This window comes from Gouania willdenowi, chromosome 7, assembly GCF_900634775.1.
Source record: "Gouania willdenowi chromosome 7, fGouWil2.1, whole genome shotgun sequence".
Taxonomy (NCBI): Eukaryota; Metazoa; Chordata; class Actinopteri; order Blenniiformes; family Gobiesocidae; genus Gouania; species Gouania willdenowi.
Genome location: NC_041050.1, coordinates 16689892 through 16712931, shown reverse-complemented (window position 1 = coordinate 16712931; position 23040 = coordinate 16689892). Strand labels below are relative to the sequence as shown.

The 23040-nt window shown below is 38.4% G+C and overlaps 1 protein-coding gene across 1 annotated transcript; it reads right to left on the bottom strand.

Annotated features, from left to right (window-relative positions):
- Positions 1-486: 486 nt before the first annotated feature.
- On the bottom strand, positions 487-21401 carry chrna4b (cholinergic receptor, nicotinic, alpha 4b). Its single transcript, XM_028452631.1, has 6 exons — positions 21100-21401; positions 14485-14636; positions 6056-6100; positions 5866-5975; positions 3054-4485; positions 487-945 (listed from the first exon to the last, which is right to left on the bottom strand). Exons 1-6 carry the CDS (start codon positions 21197-21199, stop codon positions 820-822), a joined length of 1965 nt encoding a protein of 654 aa, XP_028308432.1. The 5' UTR covers positions 21200-21401; the 3' UTR covers positions 487-819.
- Between the last annotated feature and the right edge of the window lie 1639 nt (positions 21402-23040).

Below are 23040 nucleotides of genomic sequence, written 5' to 3'. Positions count from 1 at the left end.
CATGAAGGGTACTAATGGAACAATAAGGGCAAACTCTTCGTTTAACAACAACTGTCAACTTTCAAAGGGCATGACACTATCTCTTAACTCGAGAAAGAACACAAATGGATGCTGAGGAGGTGAATTGAAGACTGGCCTCTGGCACATTGATTAAATTTCGTTAAAAAATGCATAGATGAAATGAAATGCACTAATCAGATAAATTTGCTTTGCCTTGGTCTGTCTTCTTAGAAATCTCTAAAGTAGTCCAAATGCCTTCATGATGTTTTTTTTATTAGATCCATGACCTGGAATTTAGACTGAGAACCTTCCCATACACATGCAACAAAACAGACTGAGATATGCATCCATTTATATAATTCCAACTCAAACAAAGGAATTTTAAAAATTATTTTGTTATCGTAGCTATGGCAATGCAATGAGTGAGATATGAACAATACCTCTTAGAGATCAAAAACACAACACGTTAGGTGCTGGCCTGCCTGATCTTGACTAATTTTGTTAAGGGCTCACGTTCTATTTCTGAATATTTTACTATTGGCTATAGCATGAGCAATTCGGCTCAATGTCAAAATAGAGTCTCGGAATCATATTTTTGCCGTTGGCCTTTTGCACTAATAAAATATTTATACGCCCACTGGAATCAATGATAGATATTTTATCTAGTCCCTCAGAGTAACCTTTCAATAACCCAAAGTGAGGCAAGAGTCATGGCTCCTTCACTAGCAAAATAGAAAATAGATACATCATTGACAATATCTCTCGTTCTTTCTCTTTTTTTTACATCAGTGTTTTTTTTCCCTCCTCCACCTTGAACCTCTAGATCATTCCAGCCAGCCAAGGAGGAAGAAAGAGTCCAACTGATCCCAGTATACATACAAGCACAAACATCCAGAGGAATATCCTGTCGATGACCATGGCCACATACTTCCAGTCTTCTTTCACCTAGCAGACAAAAAACAAATCATTTTCAATTTTTGCCCAACACTGTCAAAGACTCAGATTTTCTCCTTGATTGATTTCTTTCCATTGATTGATTTTTTCTATTATGTTGCTGCCATTAAAAAATTGTGAGTCCATCCCTGTTTGCTTCACTTATGAAGAAAGGTCGAATTGCTGAGATGGCTTTGTTTTAATGGTTGGCCCTCTGAGGCAACAGCGAGCATGTGCATTGTGTGCTTTGACAGTGACTGATTTTAGTGACTACAATAGGCTTTTATGAGGTTTTCAGAAAAATTGCTGTTGTTTAATTAATTAATTTTCTTTTTTTTTTACATTATAGGTAACACAATAATGACTCATCAACATAATCTATGGAACTTTAATCTCTAGCTTGACATATGCATATAGTATAGCAAACAATCAGTTTATGAATTAACTCTTTATTAGGAATGAGTTAGCAACATTTTACTTTTGATTTGGTAGTTCGATGTTGGGGTACATTTCTTTTAACCAATACAATACTATGCCTCAATAACAGAACCATATACTTCAGCGCCTCCAACTTATCTGAGATCAGTACATTTTTATAGTATTTACTTAATCTGTTTAGTTCTGTGTCAAACACTATATTTTATACTGGTATAGCAGATGGACTTTAGGACAGACAACTGGTGCACCTTTACCCAAAGATTTAATTATTCTGACATTATTGTGACTCAAAATATCAAGTGTTCTTATTCCTGATAGTTGTCTGTCCTTTTTGTTACAGGAAGCGATTTACGTTTAAAGCTCCTGCTGACAATAATTTATTATCATATCATATCATATGAAAGTTAGATTCTTTGTGCGCTTTATTCTAATTGGCTATTTTGGTTATTTAAAAAAAAAGAAGAAAGATATATATATATATATATATATATATATATATATATATATATATATATATATATATATATATATATATATATACTGTATATATATATATTTCTTTCTTTTTTTTTTTTTTTGGCTTTTTTATTTTTATTTATTTATTTTTTTTTTTTTAGTAAATACAGACTGGCCTTCAACAAAGTCCAAACCCTATGAAGACTGCATGGTTTACGCTCTACATTGTTCAGTGTTTCTCTTTGTATTAACAAATGCAATTAGCTGGTATACAGCAATGTTTGTGGGCCTGGGAATTTTAGGCAAAAATGGAAATGTTGCATGAGCTAAAGCTTGAACTTAAGATTCAACACCAAGAAATAGCCTCTGGGTCACTGAGCTATTTGGCAATTGGAAATGTCACTTCACAAATTGTCTCAACCAGTCATGTGTATGCAAGAGAGCAGCTGTTAATGTTTAAAGACAGATTTCGGCTGTTATGAAGGCAAAAAACCGAAATCACAAAAGCTGCACCTTGCCAGCATCAAGATTTGTTGGTTATTTGTTTTTTAACAATATTTTATTAGCTCCGTAAATGAAAAACTTATTTTTAAAATTGCCAGTTTTGCATCGACCCCAAATGTTACAGTCAAATATTTTGAGGTACGAGGCTAAATTTTTGAGAAATTAAAAATAGGTGTGGATTGTTTCTGTAGAACAGTCTAAAGATGTGCTGTAGCAAGTTTGGTGTCAATTGAGCAAAAACTGTGGGTGGAGATAGGTTAAATAAGGGTGCGTGCGTGCAAAATTGTGCATCCCCTCTTCAGCAAACCTAATGAAGTGTTTTTGTTTCTTTCACAATTACAGTATGTGCTGGCGAGGGCTGTGCTACACCAAATTCCTTGTAAAGAGCTTGGTGTTTTAATTAAAAGCTTATGCCAACATGTTGAAGCCACAAACCTCTAAGCTGCTTCTAATAAACAGCTAACGCCTTGCATCCCTGGCCATTTCTAAAAATTAGCTTTTCTCCCTAAATGTGTTGAATGAGCGAACCACCATTAAACATTGTTTGGTACATACAAGTATTTTTGTTTCAGTATGAATTACATCACGTTAACCAATGTTTAATAAAATCTACATGTTATCTTTTAGTTACACACCTTTTTTGTACTGTAAGATGAAACAATATACAGGTATTCAAACCATTTCTTAACATTAGAATGTTTCATCTACACCAACATACTCACTGAAAAGTCTGTATCCTCCGCCCTGAGATGATCAGCGATGTACTGAACGCCCTCTATGGCTCGCTGCATTGAAGGGGAAACAGTTGGAATCACAGTGTCCTGTTGGGTACTTGCATCTTTAGATGATTCTTTGATTACGTTTTTGGCCAATTGATCATTAGAGACAGTTTTTTTCTCCGATTGTGTCAATCCGATGACTCGGTCGTCATGTAGACAGCAGTTCTGAAAGCTGCGGGAGCGACATTGATGTCCGGCTCTCTGTGGAATCTGCGTCTGTTGGAGACTAACCTGCTCTACACTGTGGGAACGCCCATTTAGGGCCAGTGGGTTTGCGTCATCTTTGGTTAAGGTACGAATTGGACCTAGGAGTAAAGTTGGAGGTAGGGATAGTTGGGAGGAATATGTCTCTGCAGAGTTATATCCACGTAAAGGGTGTTTCTCTGAGAGGACTGAGTACTGTCCAGATGTGGTTCGGCTGAAAATGTTGGCTTTCGGTGAGGGGTTTTCCTCGCTTTGGTCTTCAAGAGGGGAAGAGGGAGGGGAGGGTGACCGGACAACTATGCTTGGACTACTAGATCGAGTCTTTGGGATTGTGTCATCTACCTGAGTCATGTGTCTTAGTCCTGTCTCTAAACCGCTCCAAAACGCCTGTGAATTGCCCATTGTGGATATCGTAGGTGGACGGTGCATCATCTCAATGAGCTTCTTGCAGTGCTGTTTTGCTGTGCCTGGAGGACGCTTCATAAAGAGGACTCGAGGCACAAAATCCAAGAACACCCGCCGAACCCAGTGAGGCATGCCATGTGTCTGTGGCGATCGGTGGTGTACATTTAGCACAAATACTGTAATTACGATGGAGAGTGTGACAAAAACCATAGTGAAGAGCAGGTATTCACCAATCAACGGAATCACCAGTGATGTAGAAGGTATAATCTCTGTGATCAGCAACAGGAACACAGTCAGGGACAGTAATACTGAAATACACAATGTGATCTTCTCCCCACATTGTGATGGTAAATAAAACACCAGAACAGTCAAACATGAAATTAGCAGACAGGGAATGATGAGGTTTATAGTGTAGAACAACGGAAGCCTCCGTATGATGAAGTAATATGTGATATCTGCGTAAATCTCTGTGCAGCACTCGTACTTCTTTGTGTTGTACTTTCCCACGGCATTGATGATGACCCACTCGCCACTCTCCCAATAATCCATTTGATCCACATCACTGGCCATGCTGATCAGATCAATTTTTGCACGATCATAGGTCCAAGAGCCAAACTTCATTTTGCAGCTTTGCTGGTCGAATGGGAAAAATGTAACATCAATGCTGCATGACGACTTATAAATGGCTGGTGGCATCCACTTTATCTGACCATCATAGAACAGATGTGCCTTTGTGAGGTGAGTCACTGCAAAATCCCCATCAGCACTACACCAGAAATGAGAAATGAAACAGAAAAGAAAACTGGTATCAAGTACAGTTTTAATTTGTTCTGTAGTCAAAAATGTATTATAGAATTTTCTATTTACTGGCATTTCTTTCAGGTATAGGATACTATAATTTAGGCAAGGTCAGCACCTCGACAAAACAACTTCAATTTTTCTTTCTTCTCCTCAGGGAATTAAGTTTTCATAGGTTTCAAACTTAAAGCTGATATCCGGAATTTCTGAGAAACGTCTTGATGTCCCGCCCTCAACAGCTCCACTTCCTCCCCCTGCCTCTGCAATCTACCAGAAGCCACGCCTCTACTTTTCTGCACGCGCATCGCGGAACATAACAAGGTCGCATCGTTTCGCATTGACATAGGTCTATGGGTCAGGTAAGAGGCAAAATCATATTTACCTGTTTGCTGTTGTGACGCGCGGCCTTGTTTCCGTGCACAGTTCCGATTTTTGATTGACAGTCTCAAAAACAGGAAGTAGAAGCCTATTGGCTGTGCGCAGTCGGCAATGGTTTTCATTTGTATAGGGGTCTATAGGATGAAGGAGGGACTTATATACATTAATGTATATGAATGACAACAGGCAGTAGACCATAGTAATCGACTAGTTAGGTATTTTTTCGCATTTCAAAAACATCATACATAAACATAGATTTCTCAGAAACTCCGGATATCAGAATTAATTTCGTGCAATTGTGACTTATTGCAAAACTTCATTCAGGGTTTGGAGCTATTCATTCACGCAGCTCGTCGATTGATGAAGAAATCATGTTGGACGCAAGAAAAATGAATCAAAGTCAACTTCGTATTATTGTCACAAACTTTGGGAGACCAGGTTGTTTGATTTGTGCATCCACCTTATATTTATAAAAAAATATCTCCAATTATATAATGTTTAACTCAGGTGCTGAAAAACTGAATGGATTCTATCTATGATGGTAAAGATATTTAATAAACAAAGTAATCTCATTCAAAGACAAACAGGGAGATTAGGAGACCACAGGCACGGGCAATATATTATGTACATGGAAGTGGGCTAGGGACACAAAACTAAAACAAATGTATTTATTTATTATTATAAGTCATCACAAACTAAGCATTGCATGGGTATCTCAATTTAGAAAGAAGGAGAATAAACCTGTTCAAGGGATGGCCTGTATTAATTCCTGATATGGAGCTTTGTTTGCAGCTGCATCCATTAGAGCTGACCAGGTTAACCTTTTACATTATGACTGTAGTACAGGATGGGATGTTTGAAGCAACAGCAGATTCTTCATGTTTTCTTCCCCAGAGTCCTGTCATTCAAGGATCCACCAATCATGAAATAAATGTCAGGCTAACAGAAAAGTATTGCTACTGATCCTCACTTGTTGTAGAGGACGATGTCAGGCCTCCAGATAATCTCTGAGGGTATGCGAATAGAAGTGACGTTTTCATAGTCTTCTGGGTTCCAGCGGAGTTTGTAATCATTCCATTCCTAAAATAAAACATCAGTCGTGTTTACCCACCAGGCTTTTACTTGGCTCTTTAGCATTATCGGACTTTCTTATGTCATACTTGCTTGACCCAGACATTTGTTGTCATCATCTGGTTCTTCTCATCCTTTAATGAACACAAAAATGCACATATTATTTGTGTTTTGAACCTGTCTTTCCACTGGCAATCAAAACAAATCTATATTTGGATGTAACTCTGGTTTACAAAAGCCTAATTAAATAAAAGCCCGTTAATAAAAACAGTCATAAACAAATACATTGCAAGTGATAAATAGACAATAAATAGATCAACAGGGTTAAAAAAAAAAAAAAAAATTAAAAGCAAAGCAATATTTCATGATATAATTATTAATTTGGTTTAAAAGACATGCTAAAGGGTTAAAAAAAAAATTTCATCCAAGGAATATTTTGTCATAATGTATTAGTTATTTCTTGTAAACGGAAAGCTAAGGTAGCAGATTTATGTTGTTTAATGTAAAATGGTGGACATAAATGATTTATTTTGTGTGTAAATGAAGCATGGCCTGGATTGAGCTGGAAAAAAAATGGACTTACTGATATTTGAAGCCACCAGATGTATTATTTAATTTATTTGTGCATATTATTTTATTGTTATGGTAGCCCATTAACTGCGGGATCAAGAATCCAGAGCTAAGATCAGAGTTGGATTCCACGGTTCCATGATAGTCTCTCCTATCTTCTTTACTATCCACTATTCCTTCACCCCCGGAAGTGTTTAAGTGGTGGCCATGATAAAAAATGTCAGAGTTTTCATTAAGCTCAGGAAAAGAGGCTCAGTGCTTCCTTTTTTAACCTCCTTTAGCCTAGGACACCTTGATGTATCCTTTACCAAATTAGACGAGATAATGCTGCCTCACAATTTCTTGCAGCAACAACATTTTAAGGGAAACGCACACCCAAGTGCTCACGGAAACTCACGAAGACCGTACCAATGCAATAATATGCCTTGTACAACTTTAAATAAATAATCCTAAATCCATATCTTTTTATATGTAAAACATATTATCAGATTATAACTGACAACTCTGTGGTTCAAGGAAAAAATGATCAGAGACATGTTTAGTGGAAGGTGAATGTGACATTTTAGTTTCACTTTTGTTCCTCATAGCCTCTTTTCCGTTGATTTATATTCAAAGTGTTATAAATGTGCTTTTAGTAGTCCATTTTTTGAAATGTGTAGTTTTTCCACCACGGCACACGTCACTAACCTTTGCGGCCGTCAGATTATTATGTCACGTAGTGGAAATGCGTCTGATTGTCAAAACAAACGTAATGGCCTGTTCCTGCTCCTTTCCTAACACCTTTCCTTAACCCCATGATGCCATCCATGGGGTTATGGAAAAGTGGAAAGGAAAGGAGATAGGAGGAACTATTTGGACGCAGCCCACGTGTAAGACACAAGATGGCAAGCCACCCAGTGAACACTTGAGCTGTGCATCGCATAAGAGCAACACGCTCTCTGCTAAACATTCCACTGTGCATCACGCCCTCTGTTGGACTTTCTACTGTTTCTTCAAAAAGCTGGTAGAATTTATGGCGCGTTCACACCAAACACGTTTCGGGCGTCGAAATTGTGCCTCGCCCTAGGACACTTGTGCTCATTGAATCAGACTTCAGCGATGTTGCTCTGGACTCGCGTTGAGCACGTTTTGGGTATGGGCTTCTCTGTTGCCGGTAGTGTTCATACAATAGATAATATTGTGGCGATCAGTCATAATTCACCCAGTGACTGTGAAGTGGTGGGGAACGTTATTGTGTTGAGTAGGCTGTGTTTCCAGTCAAATATCTTGGTGTGACTCAATGTGTGCACTGTGATGTTAAAGGGCTACAGAGAAGTGTGGTTGAATGGAGAATAAAGTTTGGAGTTCCTTGTTGAACACGCCGCCTCTGACTCCTGCTCATTGGCTCTACGTTATCGAGAGAGTGGCTTCGCTTTATTTGATAAATAAAGCCAGACAATGTCGTTGAAGGGCGCCTCGGCGTCGTTTCTGGATTCACCAGAGCTGCGCTCGGACGAGAGTCGCTTTCAGCCCTACTTCCGTCTCTCCCGTGCCCAGTTTGACAACCTGCTAACCTGCATCGGCGCTCGGATCTCCTACCAAGACATCACCTACAGGCGCTCTATTCAAGCAGAAGAGCGCCTGTTTTGTCAACCATACATGGTAATGCCATAATGGTGTTATTTGAAATGTAAATGTTTGGGTTGGTTCAAACAACAAACAAAACAGGTTGAACTTAAAGGGAAACTGGAACTAAATGTTGAAACTAAAGAACTAGATTTTATTCAGAATAATACTGAGTTAACTCAAATAGATTAAAGGATAAAACTTGAAACTGTTACAACAATAACTTAGGTTGAGAATAATATAATTCTAAATCAAAATAATAGGTTTAAAAAGGAAAAGGGATTGAGAAACCAAATCACTTGAACGAAAAGGGTAAAAACATTTAATTTTCTGTTATGTTAATAATCTTGTCAACTGTTTATTCTGTCTTCAATGTAAAATAATAAGCCAACAATTTAAACTTATTCCATGGTCTGTGGTCATTAGCACACTCTACACCTATCACTGCTCCAGTTGTCGAACCTAGCACTGATCTTAGTACACTGTAACTACATGTTACAGACTTTAAAGTTTCCAGTCTGAAACTTTAAAGTCAGACTGGATGTGTGACCCATCAAAGAAATGTTTTATTTTATTTGCCATGTACAGTTTTGAGGACAGTACAAGGAATTTGACTTGGTGGTTGGTGCACAAAAGCAGGTATTTGTTAAGAGTTTCTGTCTTGGTTTGCAAGCTGCTTTCTGCAGGTCTACCTCTGTGATAACTAAGAGAAAGCAGCCAGTGAATACACAGTAGAAAACAACTCTACCCAGAGCTGACTCCCTCCATCAGTCATGTGGAGCAAGCACTGTCATCTAATTGTGTGTCAGAAACCTGGAGGATCATCCCTGATTCAACCCACATGCTGGCTACTTTTTGTGCCTTTAAAAAGTCTGTGGGTTGTTTTCTAACATTGTTGAAACTCAGTCTTCAAAACCACACCAATGACTATACTAAAGGTTTAACAAATAATTATGGACAGTAATTGAAAGCAAAAAGATGCTTTCGGATATAATAACTAGATTGTGATTCATGAGTTATAATTTTGCCACACTTGACAACTGAATTTTATGTGGAAAAATAATGTAATCTCCTCTGTTGTAATGGATTTCATTTCCATTGATAGGGGATCTGTATTTAATTTTATCTGCCTCGCTTTGTGTAGCTTTGAGCTAGTTATTAATGAGTATTCATACAACAGTCAAGCTGTAATTGAAAATGTATCACTTACAGAGTAAATTGGCACAGTGGAAATCATGATGACGGGACACTCACAATGCAGTGGGAAAAGATGGAAGGTGCTCAGTGTTATGTCGCTGATCAGCTAATGAGCTGTGCAGAGCGGAGACGGATGCTGCCAGCAGCTGTCTCCCTCAGCAGGTGTCGAGTAATATGTCATTACGCCGCTTTAACCTTTTTCCAAACATGATATTTCCAATTAATTTTCATTTACAGACCACAGAATGCCCAATGTGATCACACGAAAGTCACAGAAAACTCTAGAAAGTTCACTTATTTCTTGTTGTTCATAAAATCTGACACATTTTCTCTCAGTAAAACTGTATAAGCAAGGGCAAAGTTAAGATTTAGTGAAGCCAATTAAATTAGAGGTCATTGACCCTTTTTTTTAAAAAAAAACACAAGGCATAACATGGAGTAAGTAAGTAAGCGCTCATGGTCAAAAAAAGTTTGGTAAACCTGCTAGCTGAATATCGGTGTAAAAGGCCAAAAAGGGACCAGCTTGAAACTTTCCAAGAGGTAGACTAAGCAGATCAAACCACAAAGTATAATAATACAAATAATGATAGAGACACTCTCCTCACTGTGAACCCTGTGCTTAGACATTATTTGGCCTTAAAATAGCTACTACAATCCTACTCGTATTCACTGTCATCCAACAGCAGAATCTGCAAGGAAGGCCCGACAGCCCATTCCCAGCAACTTCTACCGGCACTTCCAGTGAATTGCAAAGCATTCCAAGTCCAGTGGATAAAAGAGATCTCTGGGTTGGTCACAAGGCTTCCACCATCATGACCATAACACCACTTACAGCAGGGGTGCACAATACGTCAATCGCGCATGTGGGCCACAAGACCTCATAAATGAATGAAAACGGCACAGTCACGTATACTAAAAATGAAACCTAACAATTCAGCTTTTGACCTGAGTTTGAGGGGGCGCTAGCGCGCAAATTTGTTAATTTACAAACTCTAAGTAGAAGAAGACCCTCCTCCAGCCCTACAGCCGCTCCACTTTAGGGCTGGAGGAGGGTCTCCAGCCCTAAAGTGACCCGACCTGGTACATTTATTATCAGCATTTTCAGACAACCTACAAGTGTGGAAGCCATTGAAGTTCTTCTAAAGAACTAAGGGCTCTATTCTCCCATGCACATAAGTCCAAAAACCAGCGTAGCGTTGCTGTTTTTGTGTGCGCGCTATTCTCCCCCTGTACTTAAGTCAGTTGCTGCGCTCCTTCTTCCCAGTTACGCACTGTGGGTGTAGCAGCCCTGAAATGTGGGTGTTCCCATTCAAATATGGCTTTACGCGGATTCTCCAGTGTGCGTAAGTCTTTTTCCTCTTACGCACTTCTAACCCTGAAATAAGTGCATGCCCCGATAAGGTGAAACATTATATTGCACTACAAATCAATCAATCAATCAATCTTTATTTGTATAGCGCCAAATCATAACCAATGGTATCTCAAGGCACTTTACAGTAGAGCAGTCTTAAGGACGGACTCTTCATTTTATGGATACACACATATGCATATATACGTATATACACATACATATGTATCCCACACCCAACATGAATTCATCAAATATGGACTTAGTTACATTTGAAGCCACACGGACCCGTGTGGACAGACGCAGTCTTCTGTCCACATTGGTCACAGTGATTCAACTATTTTCATACTATATCCAACGTAAAGTCACAGTTTGATCCACGACAGAGTGAAAAAAGCTGTCATATGCGGGTGAGGATAGACCAGAAACAAGCGTTGGGAAAACTCCATGTTCTGTGATTTCTAGACAGCCCAAAGAAAATGAAATCACCGCCTCCTTTCCTTCAGCCCGCCTTCATTCACACACTACGCGCTTTTGCTCTACTTACGGGCGGTGGGCGTGTCAGGAACCTGGCCCAGAGAATACGTGTAGGAGAGACGCAAGTAACTGCAGGCGCGCAAAAAAGTGCTTAAGTTTAGACGGGAGAATAGATCCCTCAATGTGCTACAAATATTGAAACGCTCTGTGTGCTACTGACTTGCACTGCTAAATGTGCTTTTTACTGTGGGTCTTTCTTTGATGAAGTGAGTAGCTGTGTTTTGTGCTTTGCATTTATGCAAACTGTTGTGCTCAACTTACATTTTACCTCAAATGCCAGTCAATCATTGTTTATATTCATAGGCTTCATATTTAGTGTGGAAAGACTGGCAATGTTTGGTACACCAAAGGTTTTTTCAGTTAAAAAATTATGACCATATTGACATTTACAAAATAACAACATTAAAGTCTGTGTAATAAATGTTTTTGTCTTGAAACGGTTCATATACGTCACAGGCTCATAAAAAATACATAAACTACACCCAAAAGAATTTTGGACCGTAGCTTCAACTAAAAGCATTTTAACAGTAGGAATATTAGGATTTTCAAAAGTTTTAATGGAAAAAAATGTTAGTAGGGAATGGAAGAAACCAGTATAATCCAAATAGTTAATCCTGTAAAAGTACAAAGACAATATTCTTATTGTCTTAAGAATATAGAGAAGCAATTAGGCAGGGAAAGGTAATCACTGCTGCTTGATTTACATTATGTTTGATTTGTAATTGTTACACTAGAACTCTGTGGTGCATGTGTTGTTTGTGTGCACGCAGCAGCCTCCGTGTTTGTGCACATTGAGAGAGAGAGAAGCACTGCAGTAATATGCTTTTAACAGAGCATGTTATATTACTGTGATGTTGCAGTCGGACTAACGTTAGCTTGTTAGCTCCTCCGAGGGAAGGACTTTGGGAAGTTTGGAGGCAGGGCAAGGGGAGAGAGGGATCTGAGTCGCGGACTGCACCTTTAAACATCATAAAAGTGCTATTTGGGCTTCATACACATGCCCAAAGTGTTTTTTTCATTGATTCTTCGTTAGTTAGAGGGTGCTTTGCTCCTTTCTTGCTGCACCTCTTAAACACCTCGCTCCAATTTGATGACGCGTTCCCACTTTGATGACAAATTTGAAGCGGCACTGAGCTGAAGAAGCCGCGCCCCCAGGAAGCTGTCTGCCGTGATTCACATGTAAACAGACACGCCCACGAAGGTGAGCATTTTAGCGCACAGTGCTATGTATGTATTTTCTACAGTCTATGTATGTATCGGCAAACGCCCCGCCCCCACGCTCTGTCTCGTGTTGTATAAAGCAGCATGAGCTTAGCTACGGAGTGGGTGGGAGGAGGGCGGGCCGTCCTCTGGCCTTATGTCAACGTGCGGGGAGGAGATATGTCATTTTCCCGTCTATAGACACGCCCACTCATGGAGTTTTTCAGAGGCTAAAACTCTGGAAAACAGGTGAGTTTGGGAAAATAAACCTCAAATATTATGTTTTTGAGTTCTTAGAACAAATAGAAATGGGTGAAAAATAGCATGACATGGGACCTTTAAGTCTTTTAATGCTAATGGATGATTAAGCGTTCAAAACCAAAATGAATATCTCCCTTTAGCCTTGAACAGGCTGTTGCCCGCACATTCCTGTGGACGTGATGTGTCATTTCACATCACGCTTCGACGCACCCGCGCCTGCTTGGCTGATGGCTGCAGTTATCTTAGCGGCTGTGCTGTCACTATTGAGATCTTGCTCTGCTCCTTTAAAAAATTTAGTTCTCCCAAATGACTGTAACTCAAATGATGGAAATCCTTCACCGAATTGTTCTGGTAATTTAACTTGGAAAAAAAATAAAAATTAAAAATCCTGCAAATAAATAGGTTTAAGACCACTTTATTAACACTATACTCTTCCCATTGAAAAGCCCTACTGGAAGCTTAGGATGGCATTAAGCATGCTGAAGAGCAACTTTAATTCAATGAACGCAACCTAAAATATGATGTTGCAGTAAAATACCTGTGGTTACTATAATTGTTACATGACACCAGCAAAACATAACAATGTGAAAAATACTCAGTAGGTTGGTTTTATTCAGTTTTCTCAATGTCAGTAACAAGCTGAACTCAGTGTAACGATGATCGATCACAGTTTAAATGCATCCCCTACTTAAGAGAATTCACTGGGTCTGAGGACCGAGTGAAAATTGGCACTTGGTTAATAATTATTTAATCTCTACTTCAGTTTCCCTAACTCAATGTTTCTTAACCATAGGGCCAAGCCTGGGCTGTGAGCACATCCTTGTAGACCGCAAAAGGATCATTTATGGATTTGAACTGTGATTTTTAGAGATCCTGCAGTAAATAAAGCTGATGATCGTCACATAAATTATTTAATATGTAGTGAGGTGAGTTGCATATTTCCTAGCGTCCTTGAATGCACCATTGCTGCATGTGCCCCTCTCTCGAAGTACCCCTGACTCCAGTCCGCAGTTCGGGGTGGAGCTCAACATTATTGCTACGCTCATGCTAGGTTATTGCTATTGCTAGGCTAATGCTATGTTAATGTTAATGCTAGGCTAATGCTAAGATAATGCTATTGCTATGTTAATGTTAATGCTAGATTAATGTTATTGCTAGGCTAATGCTAATGCTAGGTTAATGTTAGTGCTAGGTTAATGCTATTGCTATTGCCAGGCTTATGATAATGCTATGTTAAAGCAAAAAGTAGGTCAATAATAATGTTATGCTAATGCTAGGCTAATGCTTATAAGCTAATGCATGCCAGCAACTGCATCCTCCTCACTTGCATTTTCTTCAATAAGAGCAAATATTCTAGTTATTATTATTATTATTATTATTATTATTATTATTATTATTATTATTATTATTATTATTTTTATTATATATTATTTCTCAACAGGATAGGTAAAACTCACTGTAGGACTGTATATGACATTACATTATTATATTTTTGAGTGTGCAGGTGTAGGGGTTACATGACTTCAGGTTAAATGTCTGAAGCAGTACAGGACTAAGAAAAGTTTGGTAACCACTGGTCTACGTGCATGCGTTGAAAGGTTCTGAAAGGATCCGCTCTGTGAAGCGATTAGGCTGCAATCGTCAACTTGCTTAAAAGACAGACATTTACTGTAATATATAATCCTGCTTTTAATCAGTACAAAGTGATCTATTCCAGCAGCACTCTGAGTTTACCGATTGTTAATTCCCTTGTAAAAACTTCACTCTACACCTTGAACAAGGCTTTGCAGTTGTACTCACCACATCAATTAGCTGTGCGATAGACAGCCCAAAGTGCACATGCACTGTGTCCGAGGTGTTTTTCACAGGTCGGGAGAGCTTATTGTAACGTGCAAACAGATTCTCCAGCAGCCTTTCCTCAGCGTGACCACGAAGTCCAACTTGGGAACAAACTGAGGGAAGAACAAAAGAACACGGACGTCAGACAGAGCTGTTTACTGCCTGTACAATTTGTTCTGTGCAGAGAGACGCACAAGCAAGCACACTCCTGCCTGATTCTTTAATACCATGCCTTTTTACTTACATTATGTAAACTAACCAAGGAGATTACGTTTTTAATGATTTATTTATTTGTGAACAGTGTAACTCAAAAACTGATGGAATGGTTTTCAAGAAATATCCAAAATGGGATAAAGAACAAGATTTTGGGGACGATCTGGATCAACCTCCCCCAATCTGGATCAGTTTAAAAAAAAAAAAATCCATATCTCTCATTATTGGTAAAATAAAAATAAAATTTTTTATCTAGCTGCATAATGACCGTTGTTGAAGAAATTTGACAAAAACAGGTAGGGTTGGTTCCTCTATCGTGCCCAAGTTTCATCCGTATCTGGAAGGAAACCAGATACGGATGAAACCTAAACGTGTAACGTTTAGGTGACAATGCAATATGGATGACTGCTTTGGCGTGACGGAGTTCTGCACTCTCTTAGTGCTTTCTAGTTTTATTTATTTATTTATTTATTTGTGAGCAGTCTCACTGAAAAACTGATGGACGAATTTTGGTCGTTTTTTGTGTGTTTTCTTTGTCTATAAGGAAGACTCTAAATATTGCCAATGTGAACAAATTACGGGTTAAATGAAAAATAAATATCCCGAATGGGATATGGAACAAGTGATTAGATTTTGGAGATGATCCGGATCAATGTACTGATTCTGGACCAGTTTGACAAATCGATAATTCCTAACTTCAGATCTGTGAGCTGGTTCTTGCTGGTAACATATGCACATTACATTACATGCTCTAGTCATAAGTTCTATTTCATATTATATTACAAAGGCACAGCTACGTGCCAGAAAAATGATGTTACTGTTGGTGTTCTCCAGTGCTTTCTAATTCAAGTTTTTAGTTGTTCAAAATAATTGGTATTATTTAAGCGTAACCTTTTTACGACATGGGCATATTTTTTATTGTATCAAAACTGATAAAGTGCATGGTTTTGGCCATCACCTTACCTTTGTCTCCACTTTTTGGGCAGATAGATTTTGTGTCATTAGACAGACCGGTGCTACAGCTGATGTGGTATCTATCTAATATGAATGCAAATTTAACGCACATCTGGGTCACTCTACTAGTGTCTTTTTTTTTCTCCAACATTGATTCTTTGAATTGTTTCCAAGCGTTCCTGGGTTTTCATTCTTCCATGAAATGGGGCTCACCATTCAGAACGCTTGAACGTTTATATTGAGAATATTTGCATCTGCCACAATGTATTCATCTATAATAGATTTTATCTGTGTGGCATGGAATACAGAGCGTAATCTAAATGTAGGGTGACCTCTATTATACGGGTGGCGTATGGTTACACGAGACAGCGTCTGGGCGATGAGACAAACGGGGGTTGGGGGGGGAAAAAGAGGAAGGATGAATTTGAATCCGAGGACATCTGTGCTGTGTTTCTGAGGGAACATGCTGATGGAGCACTCTGTCCAGACGCTTTATCCCAGCAGCTCACTCACATTCACCTGCACAGAGGCTGACCCACAGAGCTCTGGGCACAATTAGAGAGACCTGGATTATCCACAGGCTACAATGGCACAATATCCCTTTGTATTTTGGTTGCTCTGTTCAATAGTGGAGGTTTTTCCCCTTCTTTTCCTTCCCCTGTGCATTTGTGCAGGTCATTTATTTGCAGAAATACATCCCAGGCTGAGATTGATATTTCATTACTCCTGACACTTCTAGATATTTCAATCTATTGTCCTGTCTAGTTCCCTGTGTGGAATATAGAAATGCATATTCGTGCAACAAAAAGGATTGTGCCCAAAGAATAAATGTGTTTTTACTTTCCAGTGTAAAATTCTAATTAACTGACTGAACAGCAGGGAAGCAACTAACAAAGCTATTGATATCAAGATGTTTTCCAACTCATTGTTCACCCTTTTCTGTTGCTTGTCATCTTAAAAAAGAATGACTCGGGCATCGGTGTCATGTTGGCAGGCTTTGCTCTCATCAGGTACTTCACCTTTTCAATCGCAGTTGATGGGCTGTCCGTCAGATGCCTGAAAACTGGCACTCACCATTTTTACAGGTTTGGGATCGATATCTTATTAAATGATTATTTTTCCCCTGCAACGTCTTCACTCTGTGTTAGTGCCTGCACGTGGTTCGACATGACCAGTCTCTGAACGACCTTGAAATGACTCGTCTGTTTAAAGATGAGAGGAAATGACACAGCGAGCTTTTGTTTAATCACATCAGTTCAGAACGGTATCAGTTGAATGCAACGGATATTAAATGAAACAGGACGCTGAAGCTGTTTGTACAGCAACTAATGGGTTTAGATTGGAGCGTTCACAGGATGTCCTGACTTTGGCAGTTTCAGAATTACAGCTGGAATATAAAGCCAGCCATCTAACCAACTACCCATCCATCCACCAGTCTACGTATTTATTCTTCCAGTCAATTTATAGGGTCATTGCTCAACATAAAAAACTTTTTTAGTGTAGGAGGAAAATGAAACTCAGCAACAAAAACAAACAAAAAAAACATGGGCATTACAAGTGTAAGTCAGTGACGTGCAGTCAGGATAGGCAGCAGCACCTACCCAAGGGTGAATTGATATTTTGATTATTTGTTTTAATTATAATTGAATTTATAAATTATTGATTTTTCCATTTCCGATAGCCTACAGTACCTGTAAGTTTGAAAGCCCCGCCTACCCAACCCTGGTGCTCACGGCAGGTCACTGGTGTAAGTATACCCTAAAAGTAATGTAAGTAATGTAGTTTATTGATCCTAGTCCCACTCTTCACATGTTAGTCTAAGTATTTACAGTAAATTTAACGGTTTTAGTTGTAAAATGTCAGAGTGACTACCCTATGTGGGTTGAACGCCGACTATTGCAATTTAATTTTGATATTGGCCGAGATGAGATCAGTGATGTCATTAACCGTCAACGTTGGCCCCGCCCCTTCTATAAAAATGGGAGCAGGGACTGGTGTCGTCCTCTCACAGCCCTCAGTGAGCATTGATTGACAGCTCCATGTGGAATTGTGCAGCGCTGTGGGGGCGTGTCTTAAGTACTCTAGGAGCAACGCCAATAATCAAGGCATTTTTTGGATTTCCTCCTAGTGGCAAGTCAGCAAAAACCTGGGGGTGTATTTACACTTTTAGTAGGCATGCATCCATTTAATCAAACCCATGTCATGCAGCTTAGCCTGGTGATCACCTCTGTTAAACAAATCACAATATTCAGCCTTGAATAAAAACCATAAATGCACCAGAAACTACTTATTTTATCTGTGTATTTAACTACAATCCTAAACATAATTTAAATTGCCAGTTAATGATGAAGATAATCTGACTGAATTTTGGTTTTGTTTTTTGTTTTTTTATTGCTTAATTGTGACCATCACCAGTCCTTTCCAAGGAAGGGTAAGTGATCTTTTATTATACAGAGGATATAAAAAGGGAGAGCAGTGTTACACCTAAGTGGAGGGGGAGGGGAAAGGGATCAGGGAGGAGAGACTCAAGATAGGAAATAAAAAGGGTGGGGAAGAATAGATTGTTATACAGTGAGGGTGAGATGTGAAGTTGATGTTGCGTAATCAACTGGATTTTGTAAAAAAAAACAAAAAAAAACATTCATTAACTCAAGAACTGTTCCTAAAACAATGCCTTGTTTAATTGGTTGACAGATTTTTATGCAACACACAAACGTTTGCAACCTTATCCTTGTGAATTAATCATCCATGTCAGAGCTACTGGACCCAAATCTGTCCTGTTCTGATCAATGTGCTTTCACAGGGAAACAGCACAACAGCAGCAAGTATCCATTTTTATTCATGACATTACTGCTGCTAACAGAGGAAGCTCGTAACCAGGCTGCACAACTTGGGTAGCAACAGAGGCAGCTTCTACCATCGGTGAATTTAAAGTGTGAAGTTTTGTGTCTTCAAGGTCTGTGTGTGCATGTGGGATAATGGCGATGCAAGCAGGGTCAGGGTTTACAACGATAGAAGATAATAGGGGAGGAATCTGTTTAAATGTTGTTTCTTTGTCGGTAATAAAGCTTACTGTATTGTGTCCTTGGGTTGTCATCTTTTAGTTAAAAGGGATTTTGATAAATTGACTTGAAACTGACATCCACAGTTGTTAAAAATTGCTATCTGACTATTTATCTTTTTTCTCTTTCTGTCTTTTTTATCCTTTTGTAAACCTTTGATTTATTTAAAAAATCACTTCAACAATAATCTGCCTTAGATACGATTAGCCTTACGATTAATGATGTGCAAAATCCATTCCAAAAAGTGAATTTGCTTTAAATTTATTGTCTCCTAGCACTAAAAACATTTCTCATAAATAACTTACTTACACAACATTCTTCAATTATTTTGATTTGTTCTTTACATGACAGCCTTATTTATTTCTTTATTTTAACATTTTTTCTCAACAACCATGATTAAACTCTGGGTTGCTCCTTACTTGATATATATATATATATTTGTACTTTCTAAAAATGTGTAATTCTTGTGATGGATATCCATTAACTAGTTGATCAGTTGGTAGACCTGTTTCTACTCAGTGATGGCAATTGCACACACAAAACAAGTAAAACATAATTATTAGTGATGGGACAATACTCTTGAGTTCACTATATGATACAATAAAAGATATTGGGCTTAAAATAACGATACCGTACAATGTTTTTTGTAAAGGGAAAATTCCAAAAAAATGTCGGAAAAATAGCCATGCTTTTATTTGACTTTAACTCTGGACTTACTACTTACTCTGAGTTTGACCTTTTCCAAACAATAGAAATGTAAAAAATAATAAATGAATCCTAACAATGTGGTGTGGATTTCTCGCGATATTACTTGTGCTCTTGACGATACATCTTGTGACGTTTTGATAATGTGATATCTTGTCGCACAATATATCGTCAATATCATCCTACCATTAATATTTATGTAACTTTTTGCTTTTGTAGCAAAATGCTTTCTATTCTTAGTTTCACCAATAGGGGCCAATAATTTGGTACCTAAGTTTCCTTCAGAAAAACTTTAATGATCTAACTCAGAGCTGCCCAATACATCGACTGTGATTGACCAGTCCATAGTGGAGGCGTTATTCTGCCGTTTATACTGACATACTGTCTACAAACGAGCCGCTACAAGAGCCAATCCTGAGTTTTTTCTGCTGCATAAGACTTAACCTAAAGTTCTCATCTAACTTCAGATAAACTATAACTCTACTCTTGAAATTTACATTATTTTATTAATCTGTAATGAGTTTCTGTATTTGAATAGGTTTGAATTAATATTTTGTAATCATAAAGAATTATTTAGCACACTGATCTGCCTCTTCATGTACATTTGACCTTGGACTACAAAAAAAACACTTAAAATACACTTGCCACACACTCTTTCACGATAAAGGTAGCATTAGACTTATGAGAACAGCAAGTAAAAATAATATGTGGAGGGCAATGGATTAAGCAGATGATGCTAAACTCCTTCATGGACCTTTTCATTTTTTTTTATATAGACCAGATATGGGCAACTGACAGACCGTGGGACCAATGTGTCCCTTGACCTAATTTGTTTGCCACACAAAATGATTAAAAAAATACACAAAGGTGACAACAAAAATACAGAAAAGGATTAAAAAAAAACACACTAAACAGAAATGCACAAAATGACCCCAAAAAACATACAAAATGCACAATAAAATACACAAATTAGCAAAAAAAGAAAATTGAAATGACTCAAAAAACACAAAAAACATCAATATAAAATCTATAAATTGAATTCAAAAACTCAAAGGATGACTTCAAAATATGCAAAAGTAACACAGAAAAATGACAACAAAAACACACCGACTCAAAAAACTGAAAATTACATGAAAACTGACCAAACCCTTTGGTCTTTCCTATATTAATGCTCAGATGGTTTACTATTCTGAATGCTGACATGGATGTTGATAATGTGGCCCTTGGTTCATCACATTTTGTAGCCCCTACTTTGCTAAAAGTTGTACGTCTCTGATATAGACAGATATCATAATCAGAATATTTCAGTGCACAAATCTGATTATCTTTCAATAGTATTGATGAAGTGTTAGTACTGACACAGTAAAAAAAAAAAATAATAACAAACAAAGAAAGACACAAAAACACTACTTGTCTTCTTGTTGTATTGGCTAAACTCAAATTTTTTATGCCTCTATGATATTTAAACCTCACGAAAAAATGTTATTCATTTATCTCAAATTAAATTGAACTAAAAGAAAATAAATGTATTACACTATTCTGGTTTCTTTGTTTTTCTACATTTTCCTTGGCTCTCATTACACTCTTCAACACCAGTTTTCTCTCACATCATCAAACTTAAGAAGGAGAGAAAATTACATACCGTGTAATGGGAGAGAGAATAAAAGTAAACCCAAGCATCTGTATAAATCCATGGTACATCTGGTGGTATCCAACTTCTTCCAACATCTGTTGGATTTCATCCCAGGTGATCAGTCATCCCTGTCGAGAGCGATCGGATGAATTCTGTCACCGTGGACGGCTGTGGTCAGGTTAAACAGCCAGCTGCACAGGTCACAGCAGTGTGTGTCAGCATAAGCTCCAGCAGCCTGACGGCTTCCATCGGACAAGTGGTGTGCAATCACAGAACATCCACAGCACTTATTCTTCCCAAGTCCCTTCTCATTCCTGTGGAATGCTTTATCTAAGTGCCTCATCCCTGTCTTCTCTACAGTCCTCTTCTACATCCCTCCCTCCCTCTCCTCTCTCCGCCTCCTCACCACATCTCCCTCTCTCACACACACACACAATCTATCTTTCCCTCCCACTTATTTTCCTTACGTTCCAAATCTGTTTGGTCCCTTTTAAATTATTCCCTATTAAAACATGAACTCTCTGGGCGACCGTGGCTCAGGTGGTAGAGTGGTTGTCTTCTTATCCAGAGGCTGGGGGCTCAATACCAGTCTATACCTGTCAAAGTGTCCTTGGGAAAGACACTGAACCCTAAATTGCTCCCAATGGTTGATTAGTGCCTTGCATGGCAGCTCAGTCCCATTGATGGGTGAATGTGCTGATATTGTGAAGCACTTTGGGACTACTTCGGTGCTTACAAACCGCTATAGATAAAATCAAGTCCATTTGCCATTTATTCTTGTTAAGGACACAGAGGAAATCTGTGATGACTTCTTTACAGTATACATCAGCGGGGCTGTGTGTGGGTGAATTGTGCCAATGTTGTGTACATCTATTCTTTGCATGTGAGCTGGGAGTGCAGATAGAAAGTGCCAAAAAAAATACTGAAGGAATCTGGAAACCTGTTGATTTCTTCCCTCCAACATTTGTCGAAACACTAAAAGTGGGACGATATATTGTGGAACAAGATGTATCATCAAGGGTGGGAGTGGTATCGCGGGTCAGATAAAAAAAGATATACACACAATCTACTCACTAGATTGTTATGGTTCGGTTTGTTTTTATATTTTATTTTTATTCTAGTTGAAACGGTTATACCCAGTGTAAGTATGTCCAGAGTTAAAGTCAAACAAGAAGACATAGTCATTAACATCCCCACGCCAGATCGGTTGTCATTATAACTCACAATCTTTTCCTAAATGTCCTAAATGTAAGAAGTTAGATTATCCATCAGACAATATTATTACATCACAATGTAAAATTCCTAAAAATGGTTTCTAAGAAAAGCTGTCCCCTTTGAAGATGCCTCGAACAGAGTAAAAAAAACAGCACAAGGGCAATAACTCTGGAAAAAATAATTGCGCGCTTCTCATTTTTCAATTCCATCAAGGTATTGATACCCTGAAGCCACACAGCAAATTTGGTCATCGTATCTTAAACGATTTCTGAGAAAAGCTGTCCCCTTTAACTCGGACGGACGGAGCTGAAACCCCATAACCCCCTTCACACTTTGTGGCGGGGGATAATAAAGTTTATTTTTCAACTTCAATTTTTTTTTTGGGTCTTTTTTTTCTTTCTCAAAAATAGATCGTATTGTTACCTCGAACCCATTATCATTTATCAAATCATATCCTGAACTCAGTGTATTGTCCCACCCTTACTAAACGCCTTGACCTAAGCAGCCATAATTTCTCCTTCTCATGCGATGATGATGAAAAAAAAATTGAATTTCACAAGGGTGTTGCATACTTTCACAAATTTTATAGGCAGAACTCAGTGCCAAGGCTGGTCACCTATAAAAACATTTAGTTAAGATGCTTTTGAGCAGCAACCATAAAAAAAACAAAAAAAAAAACGAGAGAATAGGAAGATAAGAGACACTCAAAGCGTTGACCTAAGAGTCATGTTGCCA

What these genes read in the sequence shown, in the direction of transcription:
- chrna4b (XM_028452631.1), bottom strand. Translation starts at nt 21,199, where the DNA reads ATGAAATCCAACAGATGTTGGAAGAAGTTGGATACCACCAGATGTACC. An exon ending in TCGCACAGCTAATTGATGTG is followed by an intron (nt 6,101 to 14,484) that starts GTGAGTACAACT and finishes TGTTCATTAAAG; the next exon opens with GATGAGAAGAACCAGATGAT. An exon ending in CAAATGTCTGGGTCAAGCAA is followed by an intron (nt 5,976 to 6,055) that starts GTATGACATAAG and finishes GTTTTATTTTAG; the next exon opens with GAATGGAATGATTACAAACT.